We start from the raw sequence: 21119 nt of genomic DNA on the forward strand, positions 1-21119 counted from the left end.
GATGGTAGATGGGATGGTGACGCTTTTGCGTGCAGCCACTAGTGCGCCTTTAATTCCTATAAATGTGCTCTTCGGAATCGCTCTTCTGAGGGTTAATCATTGGTAATGGCACAATCACAACATGGTGGGCAAAGTCTTACAATAAAAAGACATGTTGTTTTTAATCAGTTAAAAATACATATACATTTTAGCTTGTTATGTTTACGAAACTTAAAATAACACAGATGTCGAAGTTCAGGAAATGAAGTAAGTAGTACAATATTCTGCCTATGAAATTGTATTTAAGAGAAAGTATTGAGGTAGGCATAGAAATAATATTGAAGCAAGTATCAATCAACAAGTACAAACAGTCCTTCACGTTAATGGTAGCATGGGTCATACACAAGAATGTGGGCAAGCAATAGACTCAACCACTTTAATGTCCTATATAATGTGCTTCTAGCCGAATACTCCAAGAACACTTAGTTAATCAAATGCCTAATGGAACAGAACAACTATGCAAAGCTCACTACAATACAAAGACATATTTTAATGTTAAAAATACATTATAGGGTTGGCATGCTATGAAGTACGGAAACTTAAAAAACAACAGATGTGGAAGTTCAGGAAAAAAAGCAGTTAATTTATATTGAAATAGTACAATATTTGACAAGACTTAATATTGAACAAGCTATGTCAACCGACAAAGTATATTTAACACAACACAATGAGTTAACAGTCTTGGGCACTGAATATTTGAATGTCATCGTTGCATTTAAAATCTTGTGTATTCATGCAAACAATAACGCCAAAGAGACTATGTTTAGTAATGAATGAATAGAATAAATAGACTGCATAACTATAAACATTAAAAATTGAAAGCTAATCACCACAAGTGGGACACAAGAAAGTCATTTTGGAACAGGAAAATTCCATTATTGGCTCTTATGTAGTATCTACTTAACTTTTTGTAAAACTTTTTGATCTTGTCAACGGATATATTTACCACACATTGCGTGTTTTAAGCATTTTGGGCCATGGATATTTGAAAATGTCATCGTTGCATTTAAAGTCCTTGGTAATTTTCCAGCAGACAATAACCCACTGAGAGTGTGTTTGGTGAGATGACTAGTGAGTAAAGCGCATAATATAAACTTGAACAGCTAACCACCACAAGTGAACACAAAGACAGTCTTTTGCTTACTGTTACATAACAATTACATTACATTGTATTTAGCTTGAGGCCTTTTAACCAAAGCGACTTACAATAAAGTGCGTTTCGACAACAAGATACAAACTTGAAGAAAACAGAAAATATCACATAAGTACATCAGGTATTCATAGAGGCAAAACATTTCCAAGTGCTACTTCAATTGGTATTAGATAAGCCAGCCCCTGTTAACAAATGTTATATGTTTTACTCTTGAATAAAAGGAACATTTTTGTATTCTCTTCTTCAACTAGTACAATTTTCCATTTAACAACTTAGTACTTTTGCCTACATTCATTTGGTACAATGATCAACCAGCCATCTTTTAACTGCTGTAGGTTACTCTTCAGGCATCGTGTTAGCAACCAGTTGAACTGAGAAAGTGATCTGATGCGTTTCCCCGCTCTGTTTGTTTTCATCTCTCCCCATGCTCCCTGTGTGCGACCTTTCCTCCGGCCCCACCCAAAGCCACGTACATTTTCTTTGGGGACAAAGGCATGTCCCCGAGTCCCGCTGGCTCCCTGGCAGTGGTCTTGGTCCCAGGGCCACGCCACACTGAGCCCCCTCGGAGCCCTGCGTCCTGAAGGCCCCAGCATCAAAGAGTCCCCGGGTCAGGGGGCCGAGTAGAACCTGGTTTAACCCTCCCGTGCCCTTTGCATCACAATGTGATGGTACGTTCCCACTCGTTTGGCCCTCACTTTCCCCGTGATATGCGAATATCAATGATGCCGCCCCCCCCATACCTTCCCTAACAACCTCATGTGTCCCTCCCACTGCGGCCTGACATACAGGTCACACTCGGAGCTACCTGACTCTCAATATAGAGCTAGAAAACCTGAATCTGACCTTGACAAAGTAAAGGGGTATGCATTTTGTCTTATGAATTAAATCCAGGAGAGAAATATACTATATCAGTTTGGTTTTGGAGTCAGCAATGAATCAGAAATGGTTAATATTACCGTCAAAATAATCAGTTTGAAAAAAGGAAGTGTAGAAATCAATCCACTTTGCACACATTGAGGAGCCAATTGTTTTCTTCTGTTATTATTCTAGACAATATTTTTGTTCTAGACATTTTAGGCATGTCAATTCTTCAATAAGACAAATACAAACTGCTGATTATACCTTAATTTCCCTGTTTTAGGACCCAATTTGTTTCCAGAATAAACACAATACACCATGCAGATCCCTCCAGTCAAATGACAATATGACCCATAATGAAGTTGTTTTGTCACGCATCACTCACGCAAGATGGTATCTTCGATCGTCGAAAGTAGACGCGCTAAACTTTCCGGGGAAGCTTAAGGTCCCACCAACTACATTACACCATCCATAAAGATGTCAAGGCAGCACAAATCCATTTATCTCATAGCCATTTCCAATGAGAAGGCGATTATCCATGCCGCGCAAGACACATTATGCAACAGAGTAAGAGCCTTGCCATTCAAAGTTAATGGGATTATATTTCCGTCTGTGCCGCTCAGACATGTCTATAAACAGCGTTTTTGCTGAGGGGTAAAACTTTTTTGGCAATCTATTTTTCGTGACACAATGGTTCTACATTCAGGAAGTGTGGTTAATTTATTTAGACATGTTCTCAATCGCTCACTGGAGCCCCCATTATTTAAATAGTGCTGCTGGAGTTAGGTTTAGGGAGACAAAAAGGCTTGTGACCTGCACCATAAATAAACACAAACACAATAGTTTGACTGAAAGTGAGGCACAAATTCTAAACCCCGAAAGTGAAATGACACTGAAAGCTTCCCTTCTGGCCAGTTTAGCATAACAACATTCCATGTATTATCATGAGTTTACTTTTCAGAGGCCGATTGTTTCACAGGGACGATGGACTTGGTTAACTCCAATGGGAGGAGGAGAAGTGAAGGGCAAAGGGCAAAATCTTACATGAGTTTCCTCTTTCTCTGATGCCCAATAAAGTTGTGAAAGGACTGAAATTGAATAGCAGGGATGGGGTCACTGCGAGGGACAATAGTCACTGAGGAGAGAGGAAATCTAATCAGCTTGGAGATGCTAATTTTATGGAGCACCAATTAAGGAGAGTTTTTTATGACACTTTTTTGAGAAAACAAAACAACAGAGCTGTCCCCTCCTAGTTGGGGGGCCCATGGTGGAGTGGCCCTCTGCACTGTGAAATACCCCTCCACTCTCAGCATTGAGCCCAGGCTCTAATGGGATGGCACCTCCTTTATGCCTGCCCTCGCCCACATTGGGGAAATGAGGCAGTGTCTGTTTGTTGTTCTGGTAGGCTGTGCGTCCCGTTTATCACTGTCAGAGCACCGAAAGAGAGGGATTAAAAGGGTGGGGGGGGGGCTCTGATGTCCAATCTGTCCTGCTTTGGGCTTTACGACCACCGGCCCCACGTGGCGAGTACCCCACCCTGGACCTATACATCTCCATCTCTGCCTTTCGGGCACCGACAGCCTTTGTATCGGCTCACTCCGGCTGCCAAGATATGCGTCTGCGCCGCTAACGGGGGCCCGGGTGGAGCTGCTAACTAGACAATGACGGGAGATCCGAGACGGCCAATGTTTAACCAGCGAGCGGCCTACTCACGCCCCTGCCTGGCCCCGTAGCCCCCTGTGCCTTTGTGGGCTCAGGGTTAATCTTTTAAAGTCCGGAGCCGGGGCGCACCCCCTCCTGCCCACTGTCCCCCAAATATACTGCCACACAGTCACTAGAGCTGTACTTTTACGGGACCTTTTGTTTAAATGCTGCGTACTCTGCCTGTAAGTCCACAGTGCTCCATTGCTCTGTGATCCTTCAATCTTTTGGGGGAATTAATACATGAATAATAAATTACTTGGAAAATTAAGAAGAGTGAACATTTTAAGGGGATGCTTTAACTCTTGAATGCTTGGCAAACATAAATATCATCCTATACTAATTCTAGCTGAAAATTAAAGATGTAGGTTATGAAATAAAACATGGTTTAAGTAAGCCACACCAACAACAGCTGCGACAGGTGGATAGTTCTCTGATTCCCTGAAGTGCTCTTCCTCTCTTCTCCTTTACCCCACCGCCCCACTTTCCATCTTCATGCACCCCTTGCCTCTCTCTTTCATCGATTCCCCTCTGTATCGAGTATTTACGGGCCCTCGTAAACATGTATTGATATTTAATGCCACAATCAGCAGGGCAGGGTCTGTCAGGCTGAACTTAGAGGCCTGTGCCTTCCCGAGACAGGAAAAGTGAGACAAAGAACGATATCAATAACAAAGGTGCTGTAAAGCTGCACCCAGCCCTCGTGCCACTGAGAGGACACCCAGCCATGTGACAGCGGCCCGGGCCCGGCTGAGGAACAGGGATGTTGTTCTTTGCTCTAAAAGGAGGAAATCACAACATACATCTCAGAGTGTACTTTTGTTTTCACAATTTAGTGGCTTGGTTTTTCTTTTTATGAAGAACTGATCATATATCTATCACATTGTGTGAAGGAGTGCTGGGGGTTTGGCTGTCAGTGCATTGGTATCGAGTTTCAATTGGGGGCTTATTTCTAGTTAAATCGATTGAGCCTCATGTTGAGTCAACAAGTGAAGTAAAACCATCTTTTCTTAGTTAACAAGTTGAAACATTAATAAGCTACTATTGCTGATCCTACATTATTCGTATGAATTTGTGATTTTTGTACTATTGTTAATTTTATTCTAATGTCCTTCTTTGCCTGATTTAAAGCCTTATGAATTACCCATACCCAGAATTCACTAGTTCAGCATCCACATACAGCCTAATATAATAGAAGTGCAGTGATGGCCATTATACTACTAAACTGTTTAAAAACGTAACTTTTCTGAAATGAGTCACAAAGTCGTTCACATAGTGCCAACAAATGTATAAATAACATCCAAGCGACAGTGTAATTGCAATATGTGTAGAAAAACAAATACAAATGTTAAAATAACAGGCTAAACTCAAAGATAGTAAAACATGTTAAATGGAATAAAACAATCTCTGAGAAAGATGTTTAAATGTAGGGACTGATTTAGTTGTATACATAGGTTGATTTATTTCAATTCTTTTAAAAGAATACTGATTTGCCCATATGTACATTATAATACTTTTGTCATTCCTCCTGTTTACATTACATTACATTGCATTCAGCTGACGCTTTTATCCAAAGCGACTTACAATAAGTGCGTTCGACCAACAAAACACAAACTTGAAGACAACAGAATCATTTAAGTACATCAGGTTTCATAGAGCCAAAAACATTTCTAGTGCTACTCAACTGGCTTTAGATAAGCCAGTCCTTTATTAGTATATAAGTGCTTTGTTAGTAATTCTATCGATCGAAGTGGAGTCGAAAGAGATGAGTTTTTAGTCTGCGCCGGAAGATGTTCAAGCTATCCGCTGTCCTGAGTTCAATGTGGAGCTCATTCCACCATTTTGGAGCCAGGATAGCAAACCAACGTGTTTTTGCTGATGGGAACTTGGGTCCCCCTCGCAGTGAGGGTGCAGCGAGCCGTTTGGCTGATGCAGAGCGGAGTGCACGTTCTGGGGTGTAGGGTTTAACCATGTCCTGGATGTAGGAAGGGCCAGATCCATTCGCAGCATGGTACGCAAGTACCATTGTCTTGAAGTGGATTCTTAGTTACTGGAAGCCAGTGAAGGGAGCGGAGGAGCGGCGTGGGAAAATATAGGAAGGTTGAAGACCAGACGAGCGGCTGCATTCTGGATGAGCTGCAGAGGTCGGATGGCACATGCAGGTAAACCAGCCAGGAGGGAGTTGCAGTAGTCTAGGCGTGAGATGACGAGAGCCTGGACCAGAACCTGCGTCGCTTTCTGGGTCAGGAGGGGACGTATCCTCCTGATGTTGTAAAGCGTGTATCTGCCAGCAGCGGGTGTAGCAGTGATGTTTGCAGTGAAGGACAGTTTGTTATCTAGGATCACACCCAGATTCCTTTCAGTTTGAGTCGGGGAAACAATAGAGGTGCCGATGTTGATTGTTAGGTCAAGAGTGGGACAATCTTTTCCCGGAAGAAAAAGCAGTTCAGTCTTGTCAAGGTTGAGCTTGAGGTGGTGAGCAGACATCCCCTGAGAGATGTCTGCTAAACAAGCAGAGATGCGTGCGACGACCTGGGTCTCTGAGCGGGGAAAGGACAGAATTAATTGAGTGTCGTCAGCGTAGCAATGGTATGAAAAACCATGCGGGCTAATGACATATCCGACCGAGTTTGTTATAGAGAGAAGAGGAGGGGACCGAGGACAGAACCCTGAGGGACCCCTGTAGATAAATGACAAGGGTCGGACTCGGACCCTCTCCAAGTTACCCTGTAGGTGCGGTCTTTGAGGTATGAGGTGAGGAGGGAAAGTGCAGAGCCTGAAACTCCAAGTTCTTGGAGAGTGTGAAGGAGGATCTGATGGTTCACCGTGTCGAATGCAGCAGAAAGGTCCAGAAGGATGATGACAGAGGAGAGGGAGGCTGCTTTAGCAGTTCCTCAGAGACAGCAAGGGGAGCAGTTTCTGTAGAGTGACCTGCCTTGAAACCAGACTGGTGTGGATCAAGAAGGTTGTTCTGATGGAGATAACAGGAGAGTTGTTTAAAGACAGTGTTTGGGAGGAGAGAGACAGGCCTGTAGTTTATAACATCGGACGGGTTGAGAGTGGGTTTCTTTAGGACATTCCTTTCTAATGTGATTCCAACTTGGGACATGGGAGAAAAATAAATGTATTCCAAAGTCTAGCTTAAGCTAATATCAGACTTCAGGTGTCTGATTGAGCAGATCAAGTAGCTCTCTTTTAAAATAACAGTCATTTTGTCAATGCCCTCTTGTTTTCCTAGCCCTTTCATAGCTATTTACCAAGCTAGATTGGTTTGTTGTAATTTGTAGAGATTCAAGCCCTAAAGATGGCTGCCTTCTCCCCAAGATAATATAAATAGATGGCACCTAGGTTGTGGTGCTAAAAGTGGCAAAAAATAACTTTGGAATAACTTTACAAAAATGTCTCATGACCGCATTACTCAAGATAACCTACTGAAGTTGTTGCAAGCAGTTTAGTGTATTTGTTTCTGCCAAACTACACCTTCCATGTTATTGTCGAGCCAAAGCTAATATCAAACTTTAGTTGTCCGATTTAGCAGATCAAGTTACCCTCTTTCCTAAATGATAGTAATTTTGTTACAGAGTGCCCTTCTTGACAGTGTTTCCTTACTGAGCTGCAGAGGAGGGATAGAACACAAAGACATTTCGTTTCAAAGAGAGACTTTTTTTTAAATCCCTGTTGAACAAAGCCTATCGTGACATGATTCAGTAAAGACATCTGAACCAGAATATAAAACATGTTTGCCAAGGGACATCAGTGTGACACCGATCTCCAGTGATGGGGACAGGTCATGAACACTGTCTCCTTCTTCCCTCCTCTAGTTAAACAACAGGGGGTCTATAAAGCAAAGGGTCATGGCCCTCTTTTTGTAAGCAAAGCAGAGAAGAACAACACGGCCACTCTGAGTTTGTGCTTCATATTGTGTCGGAGTGTCACTGTGTGTGTCTCTGTGTGTGTTTTTTTTTCTTTTCTCTCATCTGTCACTCCTATGGGACAGTCACAGATCTATAGGCGCTGAGCATGTTTCAGGCATGTTGATGATAGTGTGCCACAGGAGCAGATCCCCTCATCAGTATTCCGATCAAGCCAAATGTGAATTAAGGTTTAATGTGCGTCCATAATCGCCCACCTGAGCCCCCGAATCGCAGAGTGAATATGTGTGTGTGTGTGTGTGTGTGTGTGTGTGTGTGTGTGTGTGTGTGTGTGTGTGTGTGTGTGTGTGTGTGTGTCGTGATAGAAAGAAGCAGCCAGGGGGTAAAATGAGCAAAAGAGCAAGGAACAGAAAAGATAATGAGATAAAAAAATGACTGAATCAAGGGTTTTGCACTTAAAGGGACAGTTTACCCTAAAATAAAAAAAGACATATTTGCCATTTCACCTGTAGAGCTATTAATCGAGCTAGCTTGTTTTGGTGTGAGTTGTAGAGTGTGGGAGATAAAAGCCATAACTATGTCTTCCTTTTCTCCAATATAATGGAAAGAGATGGCACTCTTTGCATAAAATCATGATCCTTTTAAACTCAAGATATTCTACAGATCTTGTTGTGAGTAATTTTTTTATTATTTATTTTATATCGAACTAAACATTCTACAGAACCGCGCAGAAGAGAGCATCTACTTATTTACTAGGTCTGTGTTCAGTCTTTGGATGGCGTAGTTCAGTCAAAAGTAAATGATCGTGGCCTACAGGGGCAAACACAAAAGTGTTTTGTCTGCGTATTTGAAATGACTAGGTTAGCTACATTAGCTAGCATTTAGTCTATGCAGCTCTTTTAGTAAACGCTGCGCATGTTTCGTCAAGTTGGTGAATGTTTTCTAAATGCTGCACATTTATAATCAAGTTTGTGAAGATGTTTCCTCATTTGCATGTCTTTTGACACATTTGTGTTTCAGCCACTGTCAACAATAGTTCCTAGATGCAACCGATATCTGTAAATGTATTTCTGATTTGAGGATGAACTGTTCCTTAAACAGCAGCCACATTAGATACACAGGGGTACAACATCTGGAAATAACAGCAAAAAAGCTCCTAAACCCCACTTTCACAGTTTTTCTAATTACCAGACAAGGTAATTGGCAGCGTGTGCCCATTGAGCTAAATTGCACTTATTCATTTCACTACATCAAGCCAAAAGCTAAAGAAGTCAATTGTGTGTCACTAACTAGTCTGATGCCTTCAAAGACCATTCCTTAAAAAACAGACACGGTAAATTCAATGAGCCTGCAGTGGCTGTATAGAAAGCAAACACATGTGGGCGCACACACACACTCTCACTGACCATTGATCAGCTCGTCAATCAGGGGCCAATGAGGATTGCCAGTGGCCACCAACACTCAGGTTATTGTGCGCGGTGACCCCGGGGTCAGCGGTAAGTAGCTGAGGACTGAGCAGCTCACAAAAGGACAGCATCATGTACCGTCCACATACAGTGGCGTTGCCGGCGGCACCCTTATGAATAGACACATGGCACGCCTATCCACAGATGGGATGGAGACGAGGCAAGAGGGGGGGGGGTGCATGTGTTGCCGTGGCGAAGGAGCACATGTGGAGGTAACAGACTGAAACAATGGTGCTGATGAAAGGCGGTCGTGCCTGGGTATCGGGGAGGGAGATTATTGGGCAAGCAGGTCCTGTTTTATCAGGCAGCACAACACAGAGACAAGGGGCTGGAGGAGACGGGACGGGCGGGGGGGCTGAGCGGCAGAAGTCTGCAGACCGCCCGACACAAAGCCACCCCCATGCTCCAGTGAGCGGCCAACTGTTCAAAAGTGTGACCAGCACAATGCAGAACAGATACACTTTGTGTGTGTGTTGTTTAAGTGTGTGCATCTGTGTAGGCTTGTGCGTGTGTTTTTTTGATTGATTAGGATTTGCAAAGTAACTTTTTAAATCCTTGCCTAATCCACCATAACTATACAGACTCATATCCTCATGTATGAATAATAAACACCCCTCATTGTTATAAGCCTTATCCATATCATTGTACTCAAATCACATCAGTTTGAAGGGGACAGTTGACCCAAAAAAACACCAACATATTGTCTCACTTAGTGCTATCTACTCATGCAGATGGTTTGATTCATTGGTCTCCACTCAACTATAATGACATATTTCTTCTATACAGCCATGTATCTTTCCAGAAACTGTGACGTTATTACTCCTACCTATTACTACACCTGCTTTACTAAATGTTGTCTATCCTTGTCTGTAGATGTATCCTTAATTCTCCAAAAGTATTGCCTGTTTTGCATATTTAAATATGCATGTACATTTCAGAAACCTTTTGTACTTTGTAGGTAAATGTGATCAGCTAGGAGAGTTTCATGGTGATATACTTGAGTTAAATGTTTAACCCTATCCAACAGTAGTTTCTTGAAAATATAAGAATTGTACAATACATAACTATAATTTTATAGATGTTCTTTACATCTGTGATCATGTCTATTCTGCAGTACTGCAATACTACCTGGTACAAATGTTTGTCAGCAGCTTTAAAATCAAAACTGCTCCACCTGTTAAAAATCTGCTCGAAGATTGCTGGTCAACCCTGTCAGAGACTCTATGACTCAGCCTATCATAACAACCTAGTGAGGCTGTCCAACAACATCATCTCTGACCCAAACCATGTTCTGAACAGTGAATATGAACTGCTACCATCTAATCGGAGATACAGGGTCCCACGATTCAATAAAGTCAGACTGAAGCACTCCTTTGGGCATCAGTCAATCCTCACAGTAAATACAGAGCTAAATCCCAGATCAAATGCACGCTGAAGGCTCTTTGAGCAGCTTTTCTCTCACTGATTGTGCTGTTATGTTAAATGTTTGTTGTTTGTGTTTCATGTATTGTGTCTGGATACTTGTCTGTTGATGTTGGACATGGAGCTGCCGTGACGCAAGTCAAATTTCAGACTTGATCTGACAAATAAAGTAATATCGTATCGTATCGTATAAAGGCTGTTACCTGAGCCAGATATCTGCCCTTTAGTAGCACTTACACACCCCAAACCTTCCAGTTTTATACCTATCTATATTCTCAAGATTTTCACAGAAGAACGTCAATATATCACTCGATTTGAATAGCATGTTATCCCAAAAATCATGGGTGAAAATGTGTTTTTAATATGGCTGTTGACTTTTTGGGATGTAAGGAGTGATTCACAGAGATACCCCTCAACAAAAACATTTGACTGTTTTATGTCAACAAATTCATAAACAAGAATTTTGAACCTGGCTTTATCGACTCTTCAGATTTCTTTTATGGATATATGCAAATGAGAACACATTAGGTTGAAGACAATTCCTAATTTGCATATTTTAACATAACGTTTCAGAAAATGTGAATTGTCTTTATTTAAGGAATCACCACGGGAATTTGTTTGGCCCTATTTCTTGTAGTGAGTAAAAGCAAGCTAACATTAGCCACAAAAAACTAAATAAGGCAGTAGCAGAAAAACACCTTTTTTTATTTCAGGGCACGTTATTTCTTCACTGAGAAGTCACGTAGTCTCGCTTTAAGATGTGACTCTTTCTCATTGAGCAGTGACAGTCTTCGGGAGGCTGCCATCATCTGGGTCCTGGCCACCTGAAGGCCAACATCTGGACCCGTGCCACATGCCTCGTGATGACGGTCTGCTCGGCAACTGCTTCTGCCCATTCCCCTTTCACTGCTTCGGTGTCCCCCCCGGGGTAATTGTGGGGTAATTTATGAAGTTCTAGCAGCATGGAGCAGGCCAGTGTATGGGATAGCCTGCTGACCGAGCCCCATTCAGCTTCAGAGGAGAAGGCCTGGACTCCTTTTATCCTACCCATAATCAGCACCTCTCCCTGGGCCTGTATCCCCCTCCTGACTCCACTCGCCCTGCAGCCGTCCACAGCATGCGACCCTCCGCGGCCGCATAGAGATGAAGGGGAAAGTTATTGGACTCTTTAGTGACTCATAAACATCCTAGAGGATTTTCATAGCGCCTTTGTGTCTTTTTGTTGCGGCCGAGATAATGCAATTGTTTCAGGCGGTGTAAATGAATAAATCACTGAGCAGTTTGTCCCAGCGGTGAGAGATAACAAAGGGCAGCACTCCTTGTTCTCAGAAACACTTGTCGGCCCGTACAGACACTTTGTGGAACAATTTTATATCTCCCTGTCCAGACACCGGTACTCAGAGGGAAACATATAGATCCATAGATGCAGCAAACCATATCCACATATCTGATCACTTCCCCTGCTAATATGATTTCCATCTCAGAGCCTCGATATCAAGCGAAAAGAGAAAAATTGTGGTAAACAAAGGCTGCTGTGCGTCCTCTATGGGGTCTGCTCCCCACCACATGCCCAGATTAAAGCTCAGTGTGGGTGTACAGAAGATCTCGCCACTGATCCTGTTAAACAATGACCAGCTGAGAAAGAAGGAAGCCTAACGGTACACGGCGCAGGTTTGCTCTTCAGCTCAGCGCTTTATTGAGCCATGATAGGCCCTAAGCTGGCCTGATCCTCTGTCGCTACAAGCATATGCCTGTGATAATGCCCTCATTTTCTGGTCACCTGAGCACTTTCATTGGAGTGTACCCAGTGGGGCAGCAGAAAGGGGGTCTCTAAAGCCTAAAAAAAAGAGCTCTTGAATTGGATGAAGGGTCCTGAAAGGTGGCGTCCAGAGAAGAAAGTCAAACACTCTGATGCAGGGTTAAAAATTGAAGGATTATGTTGAAACATGGAGGGTGGCTACGCTTTCAATTGTAAGATGCAAAGCTTGGAGATCCTTGCGTCTCTCTGTGTGGCCCGTTGCCTCTGTAAACACATGAATAAGAATACGAAAGAGCAGGAGAATGGGATTTATCTGGTTCATGCATATAGTGATGGAGTAAGAGAAGGAGTGATTACACCCCTTTTATTCATTTAGAGCCCCTAGCAAAGGTCCCTATATGTGTTCCTAGTGATTTTACTTTATTAATATGCCACTCTCACTAATCTAACTTCATGCACAGTTAATGAGCCGTCTTGACACATTTCCCCTGCATTTATATATAATTTACTTCTACCACTGTGGAAACATTATTGATCGCTTTTCTTCTCTTTGGATAACGGAGAACACAATGGCACAGAACCAGCAATTAAAAGCTCCGAAAGACCAGACAAGAATGAAAACTGGAGCATTGTGTCCAAGGCAGTTAATTAGGACCTGACCCAATTAGAAGAGGAGAGTCCAGCAGCCATGTTGGCCCGGAGCCTAACGATGGGGAAATCCATATGCTCCTTATAAATGGCCCATGTTGGCTATCGAGGTTCTCCAATTATAATATCACTGAATGTTAGCTGAGCCAAAACACCCTGCTGGGCCCCCTCATGGAGCGGTGGTGGGGGGTCCTGAGGGCCCTCTTGATTCCCAATCCTAACTTTCTGCGGGTCAAAAAGATTGTCACACTTTGAGAATGCACACATAGCAAGGTGAAGCGTGAGCTTCAATGCAAGTCCATGACGATTCAAACACACAGGTAAAGAAATATGGAGCTGTTTTACACAATAAAAAAGGCTGCTATTTATTCCATGTGGCAAAGGATTTAAAGGAAAAATATAATCTGTTGTTGTTCCTGACTGATTGTCTATATGACATCATCAGCCTGTAGTAGGCCTCTGAAAAGTACATGTACAAAATAAAAACCCATGACAGAATACAAACAACTTGAAGCAGAGTTTTTCACATGTTATTTTATTTATTATATATATATATATATTTAAAAAAATCCTTTGAAGAAATCTATTTGTATTTAATTAATAGATATATTTTAAATTATCATTATTTTTTCTGTGTGAGCATGCTATTTTCTGCATGGGTTTGGTTGGACAGACAACTGAAAACTGGGCACTTATTGTTTACTTGTGTTTTTCTAAACAATAACAAAAAAATCAATGAATGAGTGCTACAAGACAAAAACAAGACATTTCATAAGGCATTCTGGATGAGGAATTGGTCTTTGAGCGAATTTTGTCATCTGCATTCCTGTTCAGATGACATAATTTTGTTGAGAACAAATGGAAATGTTGCCTATGGATGGATGTGTTGTGATCGAACTGGAATTGGAATAAGTATCATTTGTTTTTCGTAAAAAGTATAGTAAATTACAGAATGTTCTCTCTACTGAAAAGTGGGTATGCTCCTTCATATTTTTCAATGCAAGTCAATAGTATCCCTGTTTTTTAGAACTATCACGAAGCTGCACTAAGCAGCCACGACTGGAGAAGAACATCATACTGTTGGGTAAATATAAACCAGCACCAAGGAAAGATTATGGAAACACAGCACATTCTTTATGACGCCTGTAGAAAGTTGTCTTGAATGTTGATCGCCTTGCCATTATTATGCTCCAGGCCATAACCAATTCTGCATCCAAGGTTGAATGTTTTTCCAATCCTCTCTTGCTCCCACGAATAGTGTAGCACATGAATATTATTGTATTCCCAAACTTCTGACCCTAGCGCTGCCTCACTGTGGCTTTGCTTGGCAGAAGGCGGCAGGAAATTCCAGAGCCGAGTGGAGAAATCCACCGCAGAGAGAGAGCTTTTGAAAAGTCAGCTCGATCCAGCCCCAGGATTAGATCAACAGAGTCATGCACGACATTAATCACGGCAGGAATTTAGATGTCATGAATGGAAACTTCTCTATTTGAGATAAGTTTGTCTGGTGTTCCTGACAGCCGCTGTTTAATATAAAGAGGAAGAAAACACAAAACCTGAGAAAGTGCTAGTAGCTTTACGGTTGAATTAGGGGAAGACAATAGCGCGCCCACTCTTTAGTATCTTTTTAACTACCTCCTCCCCATCCGAAGGACCCCCTTCCAGTGATAGTGATGTGATTTCACAGACTGTTTGGGGAGCCAAGTCAAATTTATCTGACCTCTTTTGTCTTGGGCTCCTGGTTGAATTGTACCTAGTCTGCCATTAACACTGCTCTTTACATGTTGAAGCACCTCATATGGTGCTTCATACCTTTCTCCGAAGTGTCTCATGGATACCATATGTAAATAAGGCCTCGAAGGCATCATATATCTGGTATTATGGAATAGGGCAATAAACGTGGGCTTTTTCCCCCCCTTAAGCAGACCTCTGGTTTACACTCTCACTTTTGGTAACTCCGAATATGGTGAGTTACTGTAAGCAACTTAGGGGGGAACAGGATAAATAATATGAAGCTTCTCTGCAGTATTGCAATACAAAATAAATAATCTGCCTACTTGCTAAATGTAGCTTTTGATCAAACTTTAAGTTCACACATGCACTGTAACCACTATCTCTAAAAGGAAACAAACCAGGTGAATAGGGTAATCACCACGACATTTCAAGAGTTGATAGCTATAAACTGTTGATAACATGACAATTCTTTTTTGTAAAAAGTTTTCTGAAATGTTACGTAAACGTTTGCAAATGAGGCTTCATCTTCCTGAATATGTGCTTATTCATTTACTCTTTTTAGGGGCACATATGTGAAATTGGGTGAAGTTAGGTTTTTTTTTAAATGTCAGGTTCATTGTGTTGACATATTGTTTTACAGAGGACATTTCCGATATCTCTTCATATCACTCCTTGTCAAAACAACTCATTACAAATATTATGGATTCCAGTTTTCCAAAACCAGAAATGTGGTACTTTTGAGAAATCTGCCTTTGATTAAATGTATTGAAGAATTCCATGCATTCTGCAGGACACTACTACAACATGACATTTCCAGAGTTACTTCAGCACAATTCTTTTTCGTATAAAAAGTTTTCTGAGATGCTTATTAGTATACATGTTTAGGGACACAGGAAATGGGATGAAGTTAGGTTTACATTTCAGGTTCATTGTGTTGAGAGTCAATGGTTTTTACAGAAGAAATATCCGATGTCTGTTCGTATCACTCCATGAATCAGAAAATACTGTCAAAACAAGTCATTAAAAAGATCCATGTTTTCCAAAAAACTTAAATTTGGTACTTTCAAGAAATCGGCCTTTGATTAAATGTATTATAGAATTCCATGGATTTTGCAGGACACTACTGCTACGTGACAAGGGTAAAGACTAAATAACTTACAGATACAGTATCATCATTAAACTACCCTAATTGATTTCTTACAAAGACAATCTTTATTTGTTTAAAAAGTTGTATTTAACGTTTTGGTTATGTGGAAGTGATGCATTATCTAATACCTTATGAGACTTCTGCTTAAATTAGAGGACATCTACAGACGCGAATAGGCAGGGTTAGTAAAATGAACACTTAAAAGTGTACTTTTATATTTTCTTTCCACTCGCCTGAAAGAGAACATGTTAAGGAAGCAAAATAGCCCAAACCCTCTAAATGAACCAGTGAATTAAGAACAGTAAACTTGTACACACGTTTCAGCATAGTCTTAGTTAACTTCTCTCTGTGCAGCTTAACACAACATGTGAACATACCCCTGTTTAGGTTAATGTTTAGGGGGTTCATGAGGGCTGGGGGTGTTAAAACATGGGTGTGGGAAGGTGAAGTGGGGGCTGCAGGAAGGAGGGGTGAGAGGGGGGGGTGAAAGTGTGTCCCTTCTGCAATTGGCTGTGGCTCTAAGTGTCTCATTATGCAGCTTTATTGTTCCTTTGTTATGCTGGTGGTATAAATACACCCCAGTGGGCCCACAGGGTGACAGTTTAGACAGACTCACTACTGGGGACAGACTGATCAACAGACTCAACGGCACAAACTCTGAGAGAAACACAGGCAACTGGAAGCGCTTAAAGCGAAGGAAGCATCTGTAGAATTTAAACTCACGCTCCAAGTATTCAGCGTACTGTTTTTGCACCACTTTTTTGATTTGTGCAACACTTTAAACGCATTAAATCGCAATGGGTTCTGACTGTGGCTCCAACTGCAGCCGCTCCTCCTCCCCCGACCTGGTGGTGGATGACCACGCTGGGAGCTTTTTCTCCAACAAAATGTTCCAGTCATACTGCCAAGAGAACAGAGAGGACAGCGAGGCCGGCCAGGACAGGACGGTGGATGGACAGACCCAGGCCGGGACCGATCTCAGCAAAATCGACACCCAAGATCTGAGACTGAAAGTGAACAGCCGGGAGCGCAAGAGGATGCACGATCTGAACACGGCCATGGACAGCCTGAGAGAGGTCATGCCCTACGCTCACGGGCCTTCAGTCCGCAAGCTGTCCAAGATCTCCACCTTGATGTTAGCTCGCAACTACATCCTCATGCTGTCCGGCTCCTTGGACGAGATGAAGAAGTTGGTGGGGGATGTTTACGGAGGAAGTGCTGCCGCTCAGAGCCGCACCGCTGCCCACCCTGCTATCACCCCTGCGGCCCCAACTGCCCACCACCCTCTGCATCATCTGGCCCACTCTCTGCACTCTCTGGCGGCCAGCGCCCCTTCAGCTCTGCAGCATCACTCTTCTCACGCCACGGCCCTGCACTCGCCTCCATCAGCAGGCTTCCTGGGTTTCCATGCACCGGTGCAGAGCCTTATGAAGGACCCCCTCCACCTGGCCGGGTGCTACAGGCACTTCCCCGGCATGCCCTGCCCCTGCTCACTCTGCCAGCCTTTACCCACCTCCACGTTACACAGCCTGTCTCTGAGCAAGTGAGCTAGACTCTTAAAAAAACGACCTCTGTTGCTGGGATCATCGCAATGACTAAAGCAGCACAGAGGAGATTGTTAAATGAACTCCTAAAATGATTGCTGGTGCCAGAGCTTGTAAATACTGTATATATCTTCTGCCATGCCAACTGCTGCTTTTTTCTATCAAATTACACTTCTGCATTGTTTATACAGAAATATTCTATGTACACGCAGGTTTTTTACCGATGGCAAAAACTTTAATTTATCTGATATCTGTGGTGATGAGACATTGTCAGAGATGGAACCGGTGTGTATTATTGTATTGCAGGATTTCTATTTTCCTAAATTAAAGTTTTGTTATAATAAGAACTCTTGTTTGCCTACTTATTTTCTATGATATACTGTGATCTATGTTTATTTTTCCCTGACTGCAGTTGTTTTTATAGTCATACGTGTAAAAAAGAAGCAATATCCACCAGGGACTATTTCTTTCTTAAGTCTTAAAGGGTTCTAGACATATACTAAAAAAACACAGCAGCTGTATGAAAACAATAGAGCCACATCTTCTTAAACTAAACAGAAGGGGTTTGATTTGTGTTAAGGGGACAGAAGGGCAATGTAAAAATGGATATCAAGGAAGGGCTGTCATTGGTTGCTAACCAGCCTTGGACAGCCTAACCTCTAAAGAGCTAAAGAGGGACAGAAGGATGAGACAATGTGCCAGCACAGAGGCTGAATGTGGTGTTCTGGAGCCAGGGGACCATCCATCTTCACCTCAACAGGGAGTAAGAGATGAAAGGACGACACAGGCGCCAGGAAGGCGCGTCACTTTTGTTTGACGCGGGCGAGGGACAGAGCCATGTACTTAGCTCTGGCCAACGATTTGTCTCTGTCTCATAAGAACATGGATACAGGCACACAAAGGGCAAACTTTAAGCAGGGGACATAATGCGGTCAGCCTTTAAAAAGAAGTGTATATATATGCTCAGAGTTTATTTCTTTAAGCTGTTGATAAAATATATCCACATACTTTCACAACACAAATGTTATTGTGTTTAAAATCAAGTATTTAGCTGATTCATAACAATGATTAATCCGCTAAGCACAAACATAACACACACTGATTGCCATGAACATGATTTAGTCAAACAACCTGACAATGGCTGGCCCTCACTTAGCAACAAATCAAGCGTGTAAAATACATGCTTATCCTCCCACGGCTGACAGATGAGCCGGGGATCAGGGGAGAAATGAAGAGATGTAACTCATTCTCACCCACCTCCCTCTTTACCCCACCTCCTCCTCCTGAGAGCCCTGAATGGGTCCGAACAATAGCCATGCGTGGGACACAAAAGGCCGGGGGAGTCCAAGCTCTCGTGCCTGAGACACAGACCCCCTCCATTCAATCTACATTTCATCATGGTAACAAGCGCTGTCGGGCCAAAAGGCCTGACACCCTCTCTCGCCACAAAGGCGGTTAGCTCTAATATATGAGGCCATTGACACTGAAAGAGCCCCTGTCAGTACTTGGGATTGTCAGCTGTGGGATGTCTCAGTGGGGGGAGGCAGCTGCCAGCCAAACCAAGCGGCGGAGCTTCTGTCGTGGGGACTGGCGCTGCAGCGTCACCTGGTCCCTGGTCCCTTGACACAGAGACCCCGGGTCCTCCCACACGGCCCCCCTTCACTCGGGCACAGGTGGGAATGGGAAGCAGAACACATTGTGGAGATTAGCGGGGATCGGCCTCCCTTTGCTGGAGGTAGATAATTAGAGACACTGACTTGTGCAAAGCTGGTGTTTCCTGATCAGCACCAGATGGTGTTAACCCACGGTGTGGTATCAGTGGTCTGGAGCATGTGTGTGTGAGTGTGGGAGTGGGTGTGATGTGTAATGGATATGCTTCTTAAATCATACAATATGGACAGGTCCTCTGTGTGCCATTATGGTCAGCCTCTGCTGTCATCATGGTGCTCTTTAGCATACGCTAACCAGCAGTGGCAGCTCTGGTTTAAGTCATAATCATCATAGCGTCAAGTAAAAGCAGCAGTACTGCAATAAAAGATAACATGAATAGTCGTGCATTCAAACTCCTGCTTATGTAAAAATACAGAGGTATGATCAGCAAAGGGTATTTAAAGTATTAAAAGTAAATACTGCCATTTTATTGTGCCATATTATCTCCACAGATCCACTACTTTTTCTGGTAGTTGGCCTGGTAAGAGTTTGAATGTATTACGTTTTGGGAAGTTGAATCTACATCTCTGTCCATAATTGAGACCTTAAAATATTGTGCTGTTGTCCAGTTTCAACTGGTTTAAAAACATTCCACAAATATAATTTCTATACAATATATTCTATAAGTACTTAATAGGACAAGGGCCACATGAATAAAAGATGAGATCTGACCAAAAGTTTAAAAAAAGTGAGTTCTGAGATTAAGGTCAGAATTTACATGTGGCCTTAATCCTCTTCCTTACTTTCCCGCACATAGGTCTTTGTGGTAAAAAATGAAGAAGGAATAAATAAAAAAGTACATTATCCACATTTAAAAAAGTGAAGTAGAAGTATATAGTAGTTTAATATGGAAGAGAACATACTTGAAACTACTACTTTGGTAGTGTACTATGCACTGGTGTACTATATACACTACCAAAGCGTAAATAAATTGTAGGTAAATAAAGCAAGTTACGGTTTACCACAGCACTTTTTTTTCATTTCATGTGGAAATTACATTTTTCCACAGGGGAGTAACAGTTTATAACCAACAATAGGACAATATTTCCTTTAAAAACCACTGCATCTACAGATAGAAATCCAAAGCCTGGATTATTTAAAACAAATTGAATGTACTTAGTTGCTTATCAGCAGAACAAGGAACTTAACTCAAAGACACAACGTTTTAAACAACACAAGGGATGAGGTGATGATACCACACATTTACCCCTTTGTGCATTAAATCTAATGCAACGGCAAAGCCGAGGGCCATGTAGACAGATGGATAAGTTAACTGCTTCAGATACTGATCAATAGAGGAGTGCTTGTCCCAACTTGGCTCAGCTCAACTTGCATTGACAGAGTTAATTAGGAAACTGAAAGACCCAATTAAGTGGATTGAGGTGCAGGACAGAGCAGACATATTGAGGGACATACGCACACATTGTGCAGCGTCTGGATAAGGGGGAACTTCAATTAAGGGAGAACCCACTTCCAGGGGCTTGTTGCCTGTTCTTTTTCATTTTGTGCTCTGTAAAGCTTACAACCCCCTTTACACCCAGAATACTGATGAGGGGAAAGCACAGCTGCTGGAGGTCAACACCCATAAGCAAAGCGACATGCACATAGGCTCACATGCACACCCACAGATGCACTCAGAGCAGGTGATTGATGAGGAGATTCAGGTTGGAATTGCTAAATACTGATTAGCCAACTTAATGGCTCAGGAAGGAGAGCTGTAGTCTGGATTTATTTGTTTGATTTCATACGCAGCTCATTGGTTAAATGAGGTTTATTTAGAAGAAAACAACTTGCATATGGGCAAAGCGTTAGCCTGCCCTATGGAGCCAGAGTTCATTGTTTTTCATCGCAATGCATTTACTTTAATTTTCACACTGTTCTCTTTTCATTTAGACTGCAAGGCATATGGACAAATATGTTTCTGTTGGGTCTGCCAGCAATATACAAAGGTACAAAAGCTCTGACCTTAAAACCTGTATGAAGGCACTAAAAAAGATTGGTTACCACTTGCTTCTAAATATACATTGAAACAATTGAGAACAAATGACAGTGTTTTCATTCTTTAA

At 42.3% G+C, this 21119-nt stretch overlaps 1 protein-coding gene across 1 annotated transcript; it reads left to right on the forward strand.

The window, feature by feature from the left end:
* The first annotated feature begins 16596 nt into the window (after window positions 1-16596).
* Window positions 16597-17563, forward strand: olig4 (oligodendrocyte transcription factor 4). The gene has a single exon (XM_010765935.1). The coding sequence runs from the start codon at window positions 16597-16599 to the stop codon at window positions 17344-17346; it is 750 nt and encodes a 249-aa protein (XP_010764237.1). The 3' UTR covers window positions 17347-17563.
* The last annotated feature ends 3556 nt before the right edge of the window (window positions 17564-21119 follow it).

This window comes from Notothenia coriiceps, unplaced genomic scaffold, assembly GCF_000735185.1.
Source record: "Notothenia coriiceps isolate Sejong01 unplaced genomic scaffold, NC01 NC01_scaffold00002827, whole genome shotgun sequence".
Lineage (NCBI taxonomy): Eukaryota > Metazoa > Chordata > Actinopteri > Perciformes > Nototheniidae > Notothenia > Notothenia coriiceps.

Coding starts and splice junctions, on each gene's coding strand:
- olig4 (XM_010765935.1), top strand. CDS start 16,597: ATGGGTTCTGACTGTGGCTCCAACTGCAGCCGCTCCTCCTCCCCCGAC.